Source organism: Drosophila suzukii, unplaced genomic scaffold (assembly GCF_043229965.1).
Source record: "Drosophila suzukii unplaced genomic scaffold, CBGP_Dsuzu_IsoJpt1.0 scf_9, whole genome shotgun sequence".
NCBI classification, from domain to species: domain Eukaryota; kingdom Metazoa; phylum Arthropoda; class Insecta; order Diptera; family Drosophilidae; genus Drosophila; species Drosophila suzukii.
This window is the reverse complement of record NW_027255941.1, coordinates 784473-801556: the sequence shown is the minus strand read 5'-3', so window position 1 is coordinate 801556 and position 17084 is coordinate 784473. Positions and strand designations below refer to the sequence as shown.

The following is a 17084-nucleotide window of genomic DNA, read 5'->3' as shown; positions in this document are numbered from 1 at the left end:
CAGCAGCGCAGCTTTTTCGCGCACGTGATCCATTTTTATTATTATTACTGGGTCAACAAGTGAGTTCTTTTGGTGCGGTCGGACTCGAAAAATAGACCTAACTCGCGGAGGAGGGGTCAGATGTAGTGAGAAACATAGTCGATTGATGCCAGCGCAGGTTGCATGCAACATCCGCGACCTCCTGTGCATTGCACTTTGCTGCCAGTTGAGCATCCAGTTCAAATATTTGTTGTTTCAGTGTATTCACCTCTTTTGCCTCGGTTTCCAGTTCTCGCACTCGTTTCGTAAGGTTGTGTATTTCAGTGTTCATTGCGTCGAATTTTGCATGTAGATTGTTGAGAAAGCGGGCCTCGCTCTCTCGATACTCTCTACCCAGTGACTCCCTTAGTTCCGCAAATTCAGCTGCAACAGTTCCACGTTGATTTCCTTCCGTTGACTCGTGAATTTTGCATCAATTTGTTGCAGCAACTGTGTGTTTGACGTGCGAGCTACCTTAGTCGCTTTGGTGCATTCATTATGTTGTTGCTTTGGTATATTTTGAGTTTGAGTGATTTGTGTAAATGTGCACTGCAGTATATGTGTGTGTATGTTTCCTTTCTTTTATCTTTCCACTTTCGACCAAATGAAATGTGTTTTAAGTGTTTTTATACACACATATGGAGATTACACGCACGATTTGACCGCTAAATGATCGCAGACCACAGGCGGCTTATAGTCCGATAGAATTTGTTTATGTTTCTGAACTTAATGGACTTTTTGAGCAAATGTTTTGGAAGCTCTGCAAAAACGCGACTTTCCTTTTGCTTTCACAATTCCGTGCGAAGAATAATACATTATTTTGTTTCTATTTATATAAATTAAAATTGATTTAAAATATTCAACCAACATATACTGCGTTTATGCGATGGCCATTTCACGCTTTCATTTCATGAATCATGAATCAAACTCCGGTAACTCTATATAATTATCGGAGTTGCAGATCGATATAAATACATAAATACACCTTAAATCTAACAAATTATTTTTTAATTCAGTGCCAATGAAAACTAGTTATGGTCGGAAAGTATGTAACAGGCAGAAGGAAGCGTTTCCGACCCCATAAAGTATGTATATTCTTGGTCAGGATCACCAGCCGAGGCGTTCTAGCCATGTAACGCCCACAAACCACCAAAAATGTGGCTCCTACAGTTTTGGTGCTAAAATTAAAATTTTAACTGAAATGTATTGGTCTCATCAATACCTATCGATTGACTCAAAAGTTTGCCACGCCCATTTTAACGCCCACAAACCGCCCACAAACTTAAAAAAATCGTACATATAGACGCGAATATCACGGAAACTATCAAGTATAGAGAAATGGGATCTCAGATTTAAATTCCGTAGCCCTGTACGCAGCATAAGTTTGTTACGCAAATATGCCACGCCCAATCTAACGCCCACACACCGACAAAACCTGTGGCGCCCACAATTTTCATGCTAGATACAAAATTGTAACTGAATTGGTCTCGTCAATCCCTATCGATTGGTCCAAAAAAAAGTTTGCCACGCCAACTCTAACGCACATAACGCTTAAATCGGTCTACCGCCCACATAACCACATATTGAGATCACGGGTATGTGGCGCATTTCAATCTCGCTTTGCTGCTCGCATATCTTCATTTCCCTTTGGTCCCATTAGCTGAGTAACGGGTGGGTATCTGACTATCGACTATAGCGTTCTTCCTTGTCTTATCTTTTATTTTGACGGTAGAAAAAATGTTATACCACACTTTATCTTTAATATTAGCAAGATTATTTCACGCGAATTATAAAAATATTCGGTTTAATTATCGCTCACACCTTTTTCCACCAAACCGGCATCTCTGTCAGATGAGATTGATAAAATGCATGATTTCGGCCACGTCGCATAAATAGGACCGAGTTTTATTTCACGCTTTCAATAACTCATGAAACCGTTAGCATAAACATAGTAATAGAAGCCAATCGTCTTCCAAAATTAGCTTAGAACTACATGCCTACATGCCACCAATGCTTGAGAATACGTGTCCACATACATTGGTTGGTTGTCGCAGTATGTGTATAAGATATAATGTCTTTGCTAAGGCCCTTAACGCTTAAATCTGTCTGCCGCCCACATTACCATGTATTAAAAACGCGTGTAGGCGACGCTTCACAATCTCGCTTTGCTGCTTGTATATCTCCATCTCCCTTTTGCTTCCTTTACCTGAGTAAAGGGTATCTGATAGTCAAAGCACTCGACCATAGCCCTCTTCCCTGTTATAGCAGCAACTGGAATGAACGCTGAGATCTCGGAAACTATAAAAGCTAGAAAGTGGGAAGATCATCACCGAGAGCTCAATTTGTATAAAAAAAGGTGATGGATTTAACATAGGAATGTCCTACGATTAATCACTGCTCAAAAAAAAAAACCCATTGACCGCCTTTAAAGCGCGTATTTAAGCACTTTTTTAAGCAGCAAACACAACACCTTTTTTAGCGCTAATAAGGCGTTTTTTTGCGCTTTGGAGAAAATATATTTAATATTTAATTTAATTTGTTTATACATGGGGGTTGTTGGCACCTCCTTCCTTACTAGCATCTGGGGTTTGCGTTGCCTTTATCTTGAAGCAGGTTAGGTTTTTTATACACCTCATCGTCTTCTGCAACTTCTTTTCCAGAGGCTCCAAGGGCTCCTCCTGACCAATTGCATCCAATATAAGACAAATAAGTTTTCAAAATATAACGAGTCAAAAGATTATATCATTCATATATTTTGCAGTTGCAGAAAAAATAACACTTTTCCAGGAAGTGAAAATTGTGGATATGTGAGACTCATATTTAAATAGCTGTCAGGAATTTTTTTTCGTACACAAAAATAAAAATAGCATTTACCGTTATCATACAATATTCTTGATAAAAAAAAACAAAACAAAAAAAAAACATCACTATTTCACTATTTATATTATTGTTAAGCAAATGCTTTTAACACAAACATGCGATATTTTCACATATCCCAAGCGAAATGGACTGGTCATTTTCTCTTGCTCTACTTGAACTAATAAAAAAATTAATGCCGAGAATTCTTCAAACCAAATGGGACAAACATTTAACAGAAATACCAATATGATTGTAATGTCTTTAGTTAAGTTGAGTATGATTCACACAATCTATAGAAGCTAATTCTCTTATTCTTACTGAAGAATTTATTTAATCTTTTAATCGGCTTTGCCGCCGTTGCGTTTGACTTTGCCGTCGTCGCAGGCTGCTCTGAAGACTTCGCCGTCGACTTTGTGATGATTTGCTGCTTGTGCTGTATGGTGGAACTGTAGAGACGGTTAGAATTTTTCTTGTTGGAACACGGTCCCTATGTTACGATGGGGGAGTGCTGTTTTAGAGAGATAGGTCGAGAAAGAGGGTTGGTGAGAGCGATGACTCTTCGGATGTAGCAGTTGGCTCTGCAGGCGTCACAGTCGACTGAATGATGATTTTGAGCAGTGATGAGTTAAGGAATTACCGCATTTCAAGGCTTTACTAATTTACCAATTAAATGTTTCAGGAACCGCGAGCGTGTCCCAATATAGGGGACTGATCTTCCCAGGTGGCTTCAGCTATGCGGACACTCTAGAATCGGCCAAGGGCTGGGCAGCCAACATTCTCCACAACTCCATCCTTTTACCACAATTTCAGGCCTTCAAGCGCAGAGAAGATGTTTTCTCGTTGGGCATTTGCAATGGTTGCCAACTGATGACTCTTATTGGATTTGTAGGATGTCCAGGCAGCGAGGTTGGTGTAGATCCCGATGTGGCCCTACTCCACAACCGATCAGAGCGATTCGAGTGCCGCTGGGCAATAGTGAAAATTCCATCGAATCGCTCTGTCATGCTCCGAAGCATGAAAGATCTAATTCTAGGCTGTTGGGTGGCTCACGGAGAAGGTCGTTTTGCATTCCGAGAGGAGAAGCTCATAAGCGTACTGCAGTCGGCTGAGTTGGTGACACTGCAATATGTTGATGATACAGGCGAGCCCACTGAACTCTATCCACTTAATCCGAACGGCAGCCCTAGGGGAATTGCTGGACTTTGCTCGACTGATGGACGTCATTTGGGTTTAATGCCGCACCCAGAGCGTTGCTCGGCTATGAACCAGTGGCCATATGTTCCACCTTCTTTCGAAGTTTCCCCCAAACAGGCTGAGAGTCCTTGGCAGATTATGTTTAACAACGCATACAATTGGTGTGTTAATTCGGATTCATAAAAATCCTACCGGTAAAAGAAAGATATACATTCTACAGAACACGAATTTGTCTACTAATTTTATACATAATACCTTTAACACCTGTAAACTTTTTACGCCCAATAAAAGTACATAAAAACATATAATGTCGACGGCTTGTTTTTAAACATAAATTGAAATTTGTAACAAGAATTTTGTGATCCCTACGAAATCGGCTAGCTTAGGGAAGAGACAAGGGGGTCGATTACTTCCTAAACAGCACCATCTCAACACAATAAAACTTGTAGACAGAGTTAGGGAGGCTTACGGAATGAGACAGTCAATTCGAGTTAACACAGGTTTATTTCAGATGTCCATTATATCGCTCCTTACTTCATGTTAGTTAATGGCAAACTTCATAAAAATTCAAACTTCAAATAAACTCAAACTTCATCGATATGTGTAACGGCGCCTCTAGTGACTAACAGAAAGCTCAGCCTCAAAGTATGCACTGGAAAGCTGCATCATCAGCTGCTTAGTATTTCCGGAAAAATACCGACGCAGTGCAACCCTGAATCAGCTGTTTGACCTACGGCAACCAAGATTAAGGCTGGGTGGCAAGGCTTGGTTCATCACGTTAAACGTAGCATACTTTGAGGCTGAGCTTTCTGTTAGTCACTACAGGCGCCGTTACACATATCGATGAAGTTTGAGTTTATTTGAAGTTTGAATTTTTATGAAGTTTGCCACACTGCACGTTCTTCTTTGAATAACCTTCGAGTGTTCACTGAATCACTAAGTGGTTCGTGGAATCGTGAGTCAAACAGTAAGACTTTCCCACATCTTCGTCAAACTAGTTTTCGCTCAGCGCTTGAGTCGCATTTCTCAACCGTATCCGCAGCCACGCTTCGCCAAAATTTGCGGCAATTTTTCAAAGTTTGGCCCGGCAGCACTTGCCAAAAGGAGCACTTTCAACAGCATCCCGATCGGAGTCGCAGCCACGCTTCACCAAGGATCGCAGCAGTTTCTCGCCATTTTGTTCAACGGCCCGCGGCTCGAGGAGCACCCCGCGGCTAGAAGTCCAAAGGCGACTGCCCCGGAGAGCACCCTCGACAGAAGATCAACTCGCACCTCAGTCGTCGCCCCTAGGATCACTCCTGACTGAAATCTTAAGGCTTCTGCCCAAGGAGCAAGTATATGTATGTTGAAAATTTTCCATTGCGTCTGTTCGGAGCAGATCGACAGCTCCTAGTCATGCGCGCATAGGTGTACGACGACACCTGCAGCGCTCTCTGCTTATCTTTGTCGCCTTCTTTCTTATACCACTAAAGCTGTCGCTTATCTATTCAGCAACTACTTTGTAAGCCGGTAAATGTGTATATGAAGTTCTTGGAGCCGAGCTTTTACACAGTCCGTCTGCCGCTCCGAATAACGCTATACATTTTAATACATATAACCTATTCGACTATCAGATACCCGTTACTCAGCTAATGGGACCAAAGGGAAATGAAGATATGCAAGCAGCAAAGCGAGATTGAAATGCGCCACCTACCCGTGATCTCAATATGTGGTTATGTGGGCGGTAGACCGATTTAAGCGTTATGTGCGTTAGAGTTGGCGTGGCAAACTTTTTTTTGGACCAATCGATAGGGATTGACGAGACCAATTCAGTTAAAATTTTGTATCTAGCATAAAAATTGTGGGCGCCACAGGTTTGGTCGGTTTGTGGGCGTTAGATTGGGCGTGGCATATTTGCGTAACAAACTTGTGCTGCGTACAGGGCTACGGAATTTAAATCTGAGATCCCATTTCTCTATACTTGATAGTTTCCGTGATATTCGCGTTCATATGTACGATTTTTTTAAGTTTGTGGGCGGTTTGTGGGCGTTAAAATGGGCGTGGCAAACTTTTGAGTCAATCGATAGGTATTGATGAGACCAATACATTTCAGTTAAAATTTTTATTTTAGCGTTGGGCGTTAGAGTGGGTGTGGCACATTTCTGAAACAAACTTGCGCTGAGCAAGAATCTCAGGAATCTGCATGCCTAATCCCAGTATTGTAGCTCTTATAGTTTCCGAGATCTCAGCGTTCATACGGACTGACGAACAGACGGATAGACGGACATGGCTAGATCGACTCGGCTGGTGGTCCTGATCAAGAATATATATACTTTATGGGGTATAACACGTCTTTATTGGCACTGAATTAAAAAATAATTTGTTAAATTTAAGGTGTATTTATGTATTTATATCGATCTGGCAACTGCGATAATTATAAATCTGTCCGTTTGTCCGTCCGTTTCTACGCAAACTAGTCTCTCAGTTTTAAAGCATTCGGGCTGAAACTTTCCCAAGAGTCTTATATCTTTTGCAGGTAGTGTATAAGTCGGAACCAGCTGGATCGGACAACTATGTCTTATAGCTCCCATAGGAATAATCGGAAAAAAAAATTATATCTTTGGTGTTTTTAACATATAACCTCCTACTCTTGGAAATTTATTAATTAGTTTTGAATTTCGAATTTAATTTTATCAAAATCGGACGACTATATCATATAGCTGCAATAGGAAAAATTGGTGGGAAAATAATATGAGACAAATTATAGCTTCGGTGTTTTTGACATATAACCTTATACGCTTGGAAATAACAATTTTTAATTAGTTCTGAATTTCGAATTTAGTTTTATCATAATCGGACGACTATATATATATAGCTGCCATAGGAACGATCGGAAAATTGGTGGGAAAATAATGTGAAACAAATTATAGCTTCGGTGTTTTTTGACATACTATATTATACTACTGGGAATATCATTTTTTGAATTTTTAAATTTAATAATTATAACTGCAAGGGTATACAAACTTCGGCTTGCCGAAGTTAACTTCCTTTCTTGTTTTTTTTTTGTTGGCTATCGTGGAATTTTAGAGACCGAATAATATAGAAAATTTACATCGAATATTATTTCTTACGTGGGATAACAACTTACTCAGCATTCTGGGGGAGACTGGGGCGGGATACCCTTTAATTTTACAAAAACAACAATCTGGATTATTGAGCATTCTTTTTTAAGTTATGGTCAACTTTACTTCATTGTTTTCTTTTCCTTTTCTATGTTCTTTTACTATACTGCACTCATATACTCCAGTTTTATTCACAATAAAAATGTAAAATAAAAAAATCCACAAAAGTGTAATTATAAAAAAATGAATTGTAAGAGCACTTTAACGCTTTCAGTGTAGATTATTTTTATTCTTCGATGGTTACTTTCTTTCTTTAAAACTTTTTTTCACTTTAAAACTTTTGTTTCTCTCAGTGTAAGACTTTTCTTTTCATTGCTTTACATCTTTCCTTTTGACTTGTCGGTATTTACTCAAATTTCTTTCTTTCATCTTCTGTTTTGCCTTGCAAAAACGATAAAATTAACTGGACTTTTCTTTACTTCATTGATTTCATTTTAAATTTATCCTAGGAGTTTCACCTTATTAACAACTTAATAGATACTTCTATTTTTTTTCTTAGCACTTCATTGAATCGATGGGCAGAACGGCTAGCTTGGCGACGGCTCTCTTGAAGTATGTACAAATACTCGGTGCTCCACCTTTTCCAGAAATGTTGTTGCATCTGGGTCACCCGCTGCCATCTGCTGAGGCGGCCTTCGCATCTTCGGGAAGATGAGTAATGTCAGGTTCAGGAAACTTAGTGTAGCTGGAACCCTTCAGGAAATGCGCCGGTGTTAGCACCTCATATGAAAGAGTTCTTAATTCATTGATGGCTAAGATGTATGCACCGACGACTCTGTAGAAATGAAATTTAGCTGACTTCACAGCAGCCTCCCATAAACCACCGAAGTGCGGGTCACGCGGAGGGATGAACCTCCTGTGGTATGAAAAGCTGCATTGGGCTGCACTCTATTTGCTGGCAGGCTACCCATGACGTGCTCCCAAGTGACAGGCTTCTTTCGGAAGCATCGAACGCATTTGTTGATAACGCTGGCCAGTACCTTTGCCGTAATGCGGCAAGCAGCGCCTGCGATCCTCCATGCAAATATTTCGCATGATAATAAACGATAATCGCCTTGGGTAACAGTATCGGATTCCTCGTATGGTAGTCCAAGTGTGCGTTCTGATGCCTTCCACCCACGCGAAGTAACCCATCGGAGCCGAGTATAGGCCTAAGCGAAACCAGCTTGCTTTTCTGTGGAAACGGCTTGCCCTGGCTAAGAGATCCATACTCCTTCGCCAAGTTAACCTGTTGAATGCTCCGCAAAAGAAGTACAGTTCCAGAGTTGATCTCCTTCACCGAAAGACGACCTTTTAACGGCGCATATTTGGCTCTGCAATTTGAAATGAACCGATAAATGTTCAACTTCCACTTATCGAAAGAGTTAAGGAATTTGCAGTTTGATGAACTGTCTATGCAAATGGACCCAATTAGAGCCACAGAACGGCGCTCTGGAAGATCCTTTACTGAGTCTAACAGGGACGGCCAATTCGACGAGCTTTGCAGAAGGAATGGAGGCCCGTTAGCCCAAAGGAAATGTTCCAACAATTCTCTTGGGGTACATCCTCGCGATACGACGTCTGCCGGATTCAAGTTTGTAGGAACGTGATGCCAAGTCATGTCTTTCGTCATCTCCTGAATTTTCGCGATTCTGTTTGATTAAAAAACGTTAAACTCCTTCAGAGGTTGCCGAATCCACGCCAACACAATAGACGAATCGACCAGCAATGAAACGTGCAATCGAAATCTATGGCTTCCTTGGCGTTTACGATTAGCTCAGCCAATAAAAGCGCTGCGGAAAGTTCTAATCTTGGAATTGTTAAGGCCTTCAAAGGAGCTACCCTTGACTTGGCACAGAGCAGATGGACTTTCGATTCTCCATTGGTCTCCGATCGCAAGAATAGACACGCTCCATAAGCTGACATGCTAGCATCGCAGAAGCCATGCAACTCAACGGAAGCCCTTGGTTGCAGTACGAATCGTGGAAATTTTAAGTTCTGTTCGACCGATAACTGTGAGGTCAACTCCCCCCATGACGAAAGAATGGGCTGTGGCAGTGCGTCATCCCAATCCCAATCCACGTTCGCACTCCATAGAGATTGCAGAAAAAACTTAGATCTTGTGATAATTGGAGTTATTAAACCGAGTGGATCATAGAATTTGGCAATCGTTGACAATGCAACCCGCTTAGTGGGTCGTTGATTGGTTGGCAGTTGAGAAAAATTAAATAGGAGTTGATCAGAAGATGGATCCCAGACTAGTCCCAATGGCTTGGCGACATCCGATCCATCGTGAAATTTGATTAGCTGCTCCTTGTCGCATTCAGACTCTCCTTCCAGGGCTGCTGACTCATTAGAACACCATTTGCGGATTGGAAAATGGCCTCGCGACAGTAGTTCCTTCACCTGACGACGAAATTCTCTCACCTCCTCAACTGAGTCCCCACCAGATATTAAATCATCCACATAGAAATCTCTACAAACAAATTTTTGCTCCAATCGGAAATGATTCCTCCTCATCGTAAGAGAGTTGATGCATGGCCCTTATAGCCAAGAAGGCAGCTGGCTTGGTTCCATAAGTCACCGTGCTCAATTTAAAAACACTGAACTCTTCCGTAGAGCTCTCTCTTCAAACGATGCACTGCAAAAAATCATCCGGGTACAAAACACGCACGCAACTGTACATCTTGCAGATATCTCCACAAAGGGCAACTTTAAAAAATCGAAAGCGAAGCAGTATATTGAAGATTTTTTGTTGAATTGTTGGTCCTGCCAGAAGTAAGTCGGTCAGAGAGCTACCAGAAGTTGTTTTAGATCCATCAAAAACGACACGAAGCTTCGTACTCGTGCTCTCCTGCTTATGTACGCAATGGTAGGGCAAAAGGAATTGTGTTTCTGACGGTTCCTGAGTTACAAGAGACATGTGACCTAGATCGATATACTCCCTCAAAAATGCTGAATACTGAGCTTTCAGGGCTGGGTTTCTATCAAGTTTAGCTTCCAAACTCTTGAAACGACGACGAGCTAGGCAATAAGAATCACCTAGAGATTCGAATCCGGAGGTGGACAAGAGACGAACAGAGTGTAGGCCGTTTCCAAGTCTAGTGCAATTTTCAGTGAAAAGTTGCTCACATCGCAAGTCTTCCGGCAATAAAGATGGTTTAGACGAAGTAAAAACCTCAATTTCCCAAAATCGCTTTACTATGGCGGCAAGTGTGTCATCGGAATGATCAGCTGGGTCCTTGATGGTGGCTTGTGAAACCGATTTATGAGTTGGCATGTTCGATGATAACCCTCCAGAGACTATCCAACCAAGTTTGGTGTTCTGAAGAGTTGCAAGGCCCTATCCAAATGAATTGGTCCCATAGAAATTATTTTGAAAAACAACCCAGCGCCGAGTAAAAGGTCAATTCGTTGTGATTGATTAAAATTAGGGTCAACGAGTGAAATGTTTTGCGGTGTCCTCCATGATGTTGCATTTATATTGAAATGGGGCTGATAATCAGTAACACTGTGAGTCACAACCGCTGTGAATGCCGCACTATAGCTTGCATCCCGTGATTGCACAAGAATATCGACAGTCTTATCAGAGATCATGGAAGATTCTCCTATCCCAGAAATCGAGGTTTGCGATCTTCTATAATTCAAGTTTAGTTGGCTAGCTAAGAGTTTAGCTGGGAGACCGAATCTAAAATTGCTCGGCAAGGCATAAATGCTCCAATTCTAATTCTAACGTAGATAATAGCAGTTGGAAGCAACACGTAGTCGATCGGCAAAATATTTAAGGTTTTAGGTGGAAGACTTAGTAAATGATGATCAGGATGCGATGATGTATGCGAACATGATACTAGTGCTGATGAAGTAGATGGTAATGGCTGAGAGCTCGAGGATGGTGTTGTGTGAAACGCCTTGTATTGGTAGTTTTAATATTCTTTATTCATATAGTGAGAACGCATCTTTTGGTAGTTTTAATATTCTTTATTTTGTATTTTGTATTTGTATTTAGGAGCAGCGTTAATGCCGCTTCCAACGTCAAGTTGTTTCTGATTTTACAATTTGCCTTAGGATCTAAGTAAGCCAAAGTCTTGTAGCTGCGCTGCCTACAGTTGGGCGGCAGAGAGACGGCTATGTATATCTTATGTATATTAGTGTATTTAAAGATGCTCTCTTTAGCTGGAGCGCGAGGGTATATGTATGTACTTGAGTTTGGCTGAGCGGCCGGCGTGTGCAACAGAATGGTGACACTTGCACTTTCTGTGAGCGCGCCGATCGACTCATGTTTTGGCCACTTAGGTTTTTGACCGAGCCTTTGTTTATATAAACACTGCAACAAAGTGTTACAGTGTGTTGTTTGATTCAAGTACTCTTGGTACAGTAGATATTCGATATAAGTGCATACTACATCTCCCTCCTTTTGAAAAATAACGTAATATTATGAAGTTATTTTGTTAGTATATTTTACTTAAAGGAATATTTTTTTTTTTTTTTAATCTTCTTTTTTTTTTTTAATTTTTTTATTTATTTTTTTTTTTTTGATACGAAGAGAATGGAATTGGGAATAATATACGTATTAAAAGAAGAAGTATTTCTAAAGCATGGCCATGCTAAATGCAATTAAGAAATAAACGTTTTTAATCTATCTTTATGTACTATTTGTTTTTTATTTTTGTTATTTATTATAGTTATGTTATCTCTATCTCCTATTTGTTCTACCCTATAAGGACCTATATATTTCGAATCTAACTTATGTCCTGTTTCATTTTTCAATAAAACCTGATCTCCTATTTTTAAATCGAAATCTAAACTAGTTTTGTCGTAACTAATTTTCTGTTTTAACTTATGAGATTCTAGCATTAGTCTAGCTCTCTTAATTGCCTGTTCTAATCTAAATTTGGATTCCTTAGCATAATCTTCTATATTATAAAGGGGTTTTATTTTATCTATGCTATTAAAGTGTTTTGGTAGATTTGAAGTTCTACCGAAAACTAGCTCATATGGACAATAGTCATGTGCCATAGATGGGGTTGTATTAAAACAATAGACGAAGTATCGTAGCCATACATCCCAATCTGTTTTGTCAACTGAGATGTATGAACGAATGAACTCATTGAGTGTTCTGTGGCTTCGCTCCACGGTACCTACAGTCTGGTGGTGGTGTGCAGTTGAAGTTATGGTTTTAATATGTAAGTATTTACATAGATCTTCAATAATTGAATTTTTATATTCTGTTCCCATGTCCGTAATGAACGTCTTCATTGGACCGTACTTTAGAAGTACTTTAGCTTTTGCTACTGTATTTGCACTTTTATTTGGTATAGGTATAGCTACTAGGTATTTAGTTAAATCGCAGATGAGTGTTACTGCGTATTCGTTTCCATTATTAGATTTTGGAAGTACCCAAAAGTATCTACAATTACTATATCAAAAGCTCTTTGTGGAGTTTCGGTTATAGTTAGTGGGGTCTTAGTATGTTTAGTCGTTTTCGACTTTTGGCATTTAGGACATTTCTTTATGCACTCTTTTATGTCTTTGGACATATTTTTCCAGTAATAGTATCTCTGGACCTTGGCCAATGGTTTTGTAATGCCTTTATGACCACCTTGTTTTGGATCATCATGGAATGTAGGCAATATAGCTTCTTTTTCTTTATTTTTTTTGATTACGGTCACCGGGTTGAGTAGCGCTACTCTCAATGATTTCAATATATTATTGCCCATCATTTTAAAATTATCAATTGAACCATGTTCAAAGATATTTTCCCACGGTGCCACTTTGAGTTGGCTGACTTTGTGAATACCGGCCTGCTTTTCAAGCCTTTAAAAGAATTGACCTAAGTCAATGGTTCCATTAGTATACAAATCGCTAACATCATATCTTGCTGTAATTATACCCGTTACTCGTAGAGTAAAAGGGTATACTAGATTCGTCGGAAAGTATGTAACAGGCAGAAGGAAGCGTTTCCGACCCCATAAAGTATATAGTATACAAATCGCTAACATCATATCTTGCTGTAATTATACCCGTTACTCGTAGAGTAAAAGGGTATACTAGATTCGTCGGAAAGTATGTAACAGGCAGAAGGAAGCGTTTCCGACCCCATAAAGTATATATATTCTTGATCAGGATCACTAGCCGAGTCGATCTAGCCATGTCCGTCTGTCCGTCTGTCCGTCTGTCCGTCTGACCGTCTGTCCGTCTGTCCGTCTGTCTGTCCGTCCGGATGAACGCTGAGATCTCGGAAACTATGAGAGCTAGGCTATTGAGATTTGGCGTACAGATTCCTGAGCTTCTTACGCAGCGCAAGTTTGTTTCAGTAGACTGCCACGCCCACTCTAACGCCCACAAACCGCCCAAAACTGTAACTCCTACAGTTTTGATGCTAGATAGAAAATTTTAACTGAAATGTATTGTTCTCATCAATACCTATCGATTGACCTAAAAAAAAGTTTGCCACGCCCACAAACCGCGAAAACCTGTGACGCCCACAATTTGCATGCTAGATAAAAAATTTTAACTGAAATGTATTGGTGTCGTCAATACCTATCGATTGATCCAAAAATAATTTTGCCACGCCCACTCTAACGCCCATAACGCTTAAATCTGTCTACCGCCGGTAGGTGGCGCATTTTAATTTCGCTTTGCTGCTTGCATATCTCCATTTCCCTTTGAGTAACGGGTATCTGATAGTCGAGGTACTCGACTCTAGCGTTCTTCCTTGTTTTCTTTTCGTGCTTAAATAAACACATTTTATTATTTACATGCACGGTCACTACTTTACGTACTTCATCATTATTAATGACTTCATATACGTTGGGCTTTGAAGCTTTTTCTATAGATTGCTTATGCACTTCTATTTGATCTTTTCCTGCGCAGGATTTTTGTCTACTTTGGTTTCTGGTAGTGACTTTCAGAATTGTATTGCTTGTTTGTATATTTTTTAAGTTTGTGATGGTTATTCTAGAGAGCGCATCGGCTACACGGTTATCTTTACCCTTTAGATACTCTACCGTAAAATTATATTCCTCCAATTCAAGTCTCATTCGTGTTAGTTTGGAACTGGGATTTACCATTGAAAATAAGTATGTAAGTGCTCTATGGTCTGTTTTGACAGTGAAGTGTCTACCATAAATATATGGTCTGAAGTGTGTTATTGCCCAATGAATGCTAATTCTTGTTCTGTAGTGCTCTTGTTGCTTTCACCTTTCGTAAAGGATCTTGATGCGTATGCCACTGGAATCTGTAGTCCATTTTTGTTTTGAGTTAGGACTGCTCCACAAGCGTATTTGCTAGCATCTGTGATTATGCAAAATTCTTTGCTAAAATCTGGGTATTGCAACAGAGTGGGATTTATTAATGCTGATTTAAGATGTTCGAAGGCGTTTTGACATTGTGTTGTCCATTCGAATTTTACATCTTTCTTACATAATCTTGTTATGTGACGGGAGTATTCAGCCAAATTCTTTATAAAACGTCGGTAAGAATTGCAAAATGCAATGAATCTTCTAGCGCTGTCCGCATCATGTGGGACTGGATAATTTTGAATTACGTCGTATTTTTTGTCGTCGGGCAAGATTCCTTTATCTGTGCATTTATGTCCTAAGAAAGTGACTTCATGCATGAAAAATGAACATTTTTCAGGATGTAACTTCAAGTTGTGTCTCCTACATTTCTCGAAAACATCAGTTAAGTTCTTGATCATATGTTTTTCGGAACAACCTATGACTAGTAAGTCATCCATATATAGAAATGCTTGCGAAGGTTCTAATCCAGAGAAAGCTATAGTCATCATTCTCTGAAAAGAGTTTGGCGCTATTTTTGAACCGAATGGTAATCGCGTGAAGCGGTACGAATCATTGTTTGTTGAAAAAGATGTTATATCCCGTGAACTTTTTTCCAGTTCAATTTGATGAAAACCTGACATTAAGTCAAGGCATGAGAAATATTTTGCTCTACCTAGTTGATCTAAAATATCATCGATTCTAGGGAGTGGAAATTTATCAGACAAGAGTTTTTTATTAATTTGACGATAGTCAATTACTAATCGCCATTTTTTTATTTTCCGAATTTGGAAGTGACTTTTTTGGTACTAACAAAAGTGGGCTATTATAAGGTGATACAGAGGGTTCCACTATTTCATCATTGATGAGTTTTTGGACTTATTTTTGAATTTCGTCTTGTTGACTATGAGGATTTCTATAATTTTTTATATATACGGGTTCATCATCAATTAATCTCAGCTTTTGTTTATAAAAATTATTGGTAGTGATCGATTCGGTTTCTAGTCCGAACACATCACTATACTGGGTGCAAAATGCTGTAAGTTGTTCATTGAATTGAGGCGGGAAGTTTTTTGCAAGTTGGGATAATACAATTCTTTGTCTGTCTTCTAAGTCCATTTTTACTATTTCGTAGTTTGAAAGTGGTTCATGATGAATGTTTTTGATATAGACTACTTGATCTGTGTTTGTAGTATTTAGTAATCTTATATATTCATTTTGGACTGTTGGTATGGTATTTGCGATATAGATACCATGCTGAATTTCTTGATTCGGAATTAATACACTGTCTTCTTCTGAATTTATTTCGATTTTTCGGACGACTTGGGATATTGCTGGCAGAATTAGGAACATAAATTGGATGTTTTAGGTTATTTGGTCTTATTATAAGCCAGTCTTCAGACGGCTTGAAGTCTAATTGACATTTGTATCTTTTGATAAAATCGATTCCTAGTATTCCATCACATGGAATAGCGAATTGCATATTTACGATATGGAAATCATGTTGAACTTAGAAGTTTGAATTTCAATAGAAGTTAAACCTTTTGATTTGGTAACTTCCTGACTTATACCCTGTATGTTTATGATGTGATTATCTTGAATGTTTTGAAAATTATCAGAATTTTCCTTCAATAAGGATATTTCCGCACCTGTGTCTAGTAAGAGAACTAATTCTTTTCCTGTTGCTACGTTCATTAAAGTGACAAATGTATTTTGACTGAGATTTAGAGTGTGAATTTTGATGCTGTTTACTGTCGTGTATCTAAAGGTGGTTGGGAGTTTCCCGAATTTGTTTGTGCTACTCTAACATTGTTATTGTGGTTGTTGTTGTTTCCCCCACGGCTGTTTCCACCGCTGGTGTTTCCACCACGGTTGTTGTTTCTGTAATAATTGTTATTTTGGTTATTGTTATTTCTGTTATAACCATTGTTTTGATTATATCCGTTATTCTGATAATATCTGGTATTGTTATAATTACCTCGATTATTACCTCGTCCGCGATTTCCACCGCGCTGCGGGTAATTTTTGTAATATAGGACAGTGTTTGGCTGTCCGGTTGCTTCTGTGCAACTGTTTACAAATTTGGATATGGCCTCATTCATTGTATTGAAGGTACCAGCTTGCATGATAGTTTTTACCTTATCGATTGTGCAATTTTTAGTCATTGCTTTCACTGCATGCCGAGTGGAATAACATCTGGCTAACTCTAGGGATAAGCCATCTGTTTTAAATGCACCTTCTTAGGATTTCGTCATCTGCTCATTTTGCTGACAACACTTCCACAGTTTCGCCTTTGACGTTGTTTTTTAATCTGGAAATGACTTCAGCTATTGTTGTTTTATTTCCGATTAAATTTCTGGCGAAACCTTTTAGCTTTGTTTTTATAATGGAAACTGCTAATTGTTCGTGTTCGCCTTTTATTGATTCTATTATTTCTAATGCATCCATAAAACTTGTTAAGTTTTCAGCTTTACCATCGAAAACTGGTATAAGCTTGGATGCTGTATTAATGAAATCAATATTAGATTGTGCCATTGTGATATTGTTTTTTATTTTATTTTCTATTATGCTTGAACTATATTCAGAATCTGTAGAA

General features: G+C 39.2%; 1 protein-coding gene across 1 annotated transcript in view; it reads left to right on the top strand.

Moving 5' to 3' along the window:
- LOC139355105 (phosphoribosylformylglycinamidine synthase) overlaps positions 1-4379 on the top strand; it is a 173099-nt gene extending 168720 nt beyond the window's left edge. The window contains exon 4 of the mRNA XM_070999427.1: positions 3557-4379. Within this exon, the coding sequence (XP_070855528.1) occupies positions 3557-4254 (698 nt within the window). The 3' untranslated portion in view covers positions 4255-4379. The remainder of the gene's footprint in view (positions 1-3556) is intronic.
- The last annotated feature ends 12705 nt before the right edge of the window (positions 4380-17084 follow it).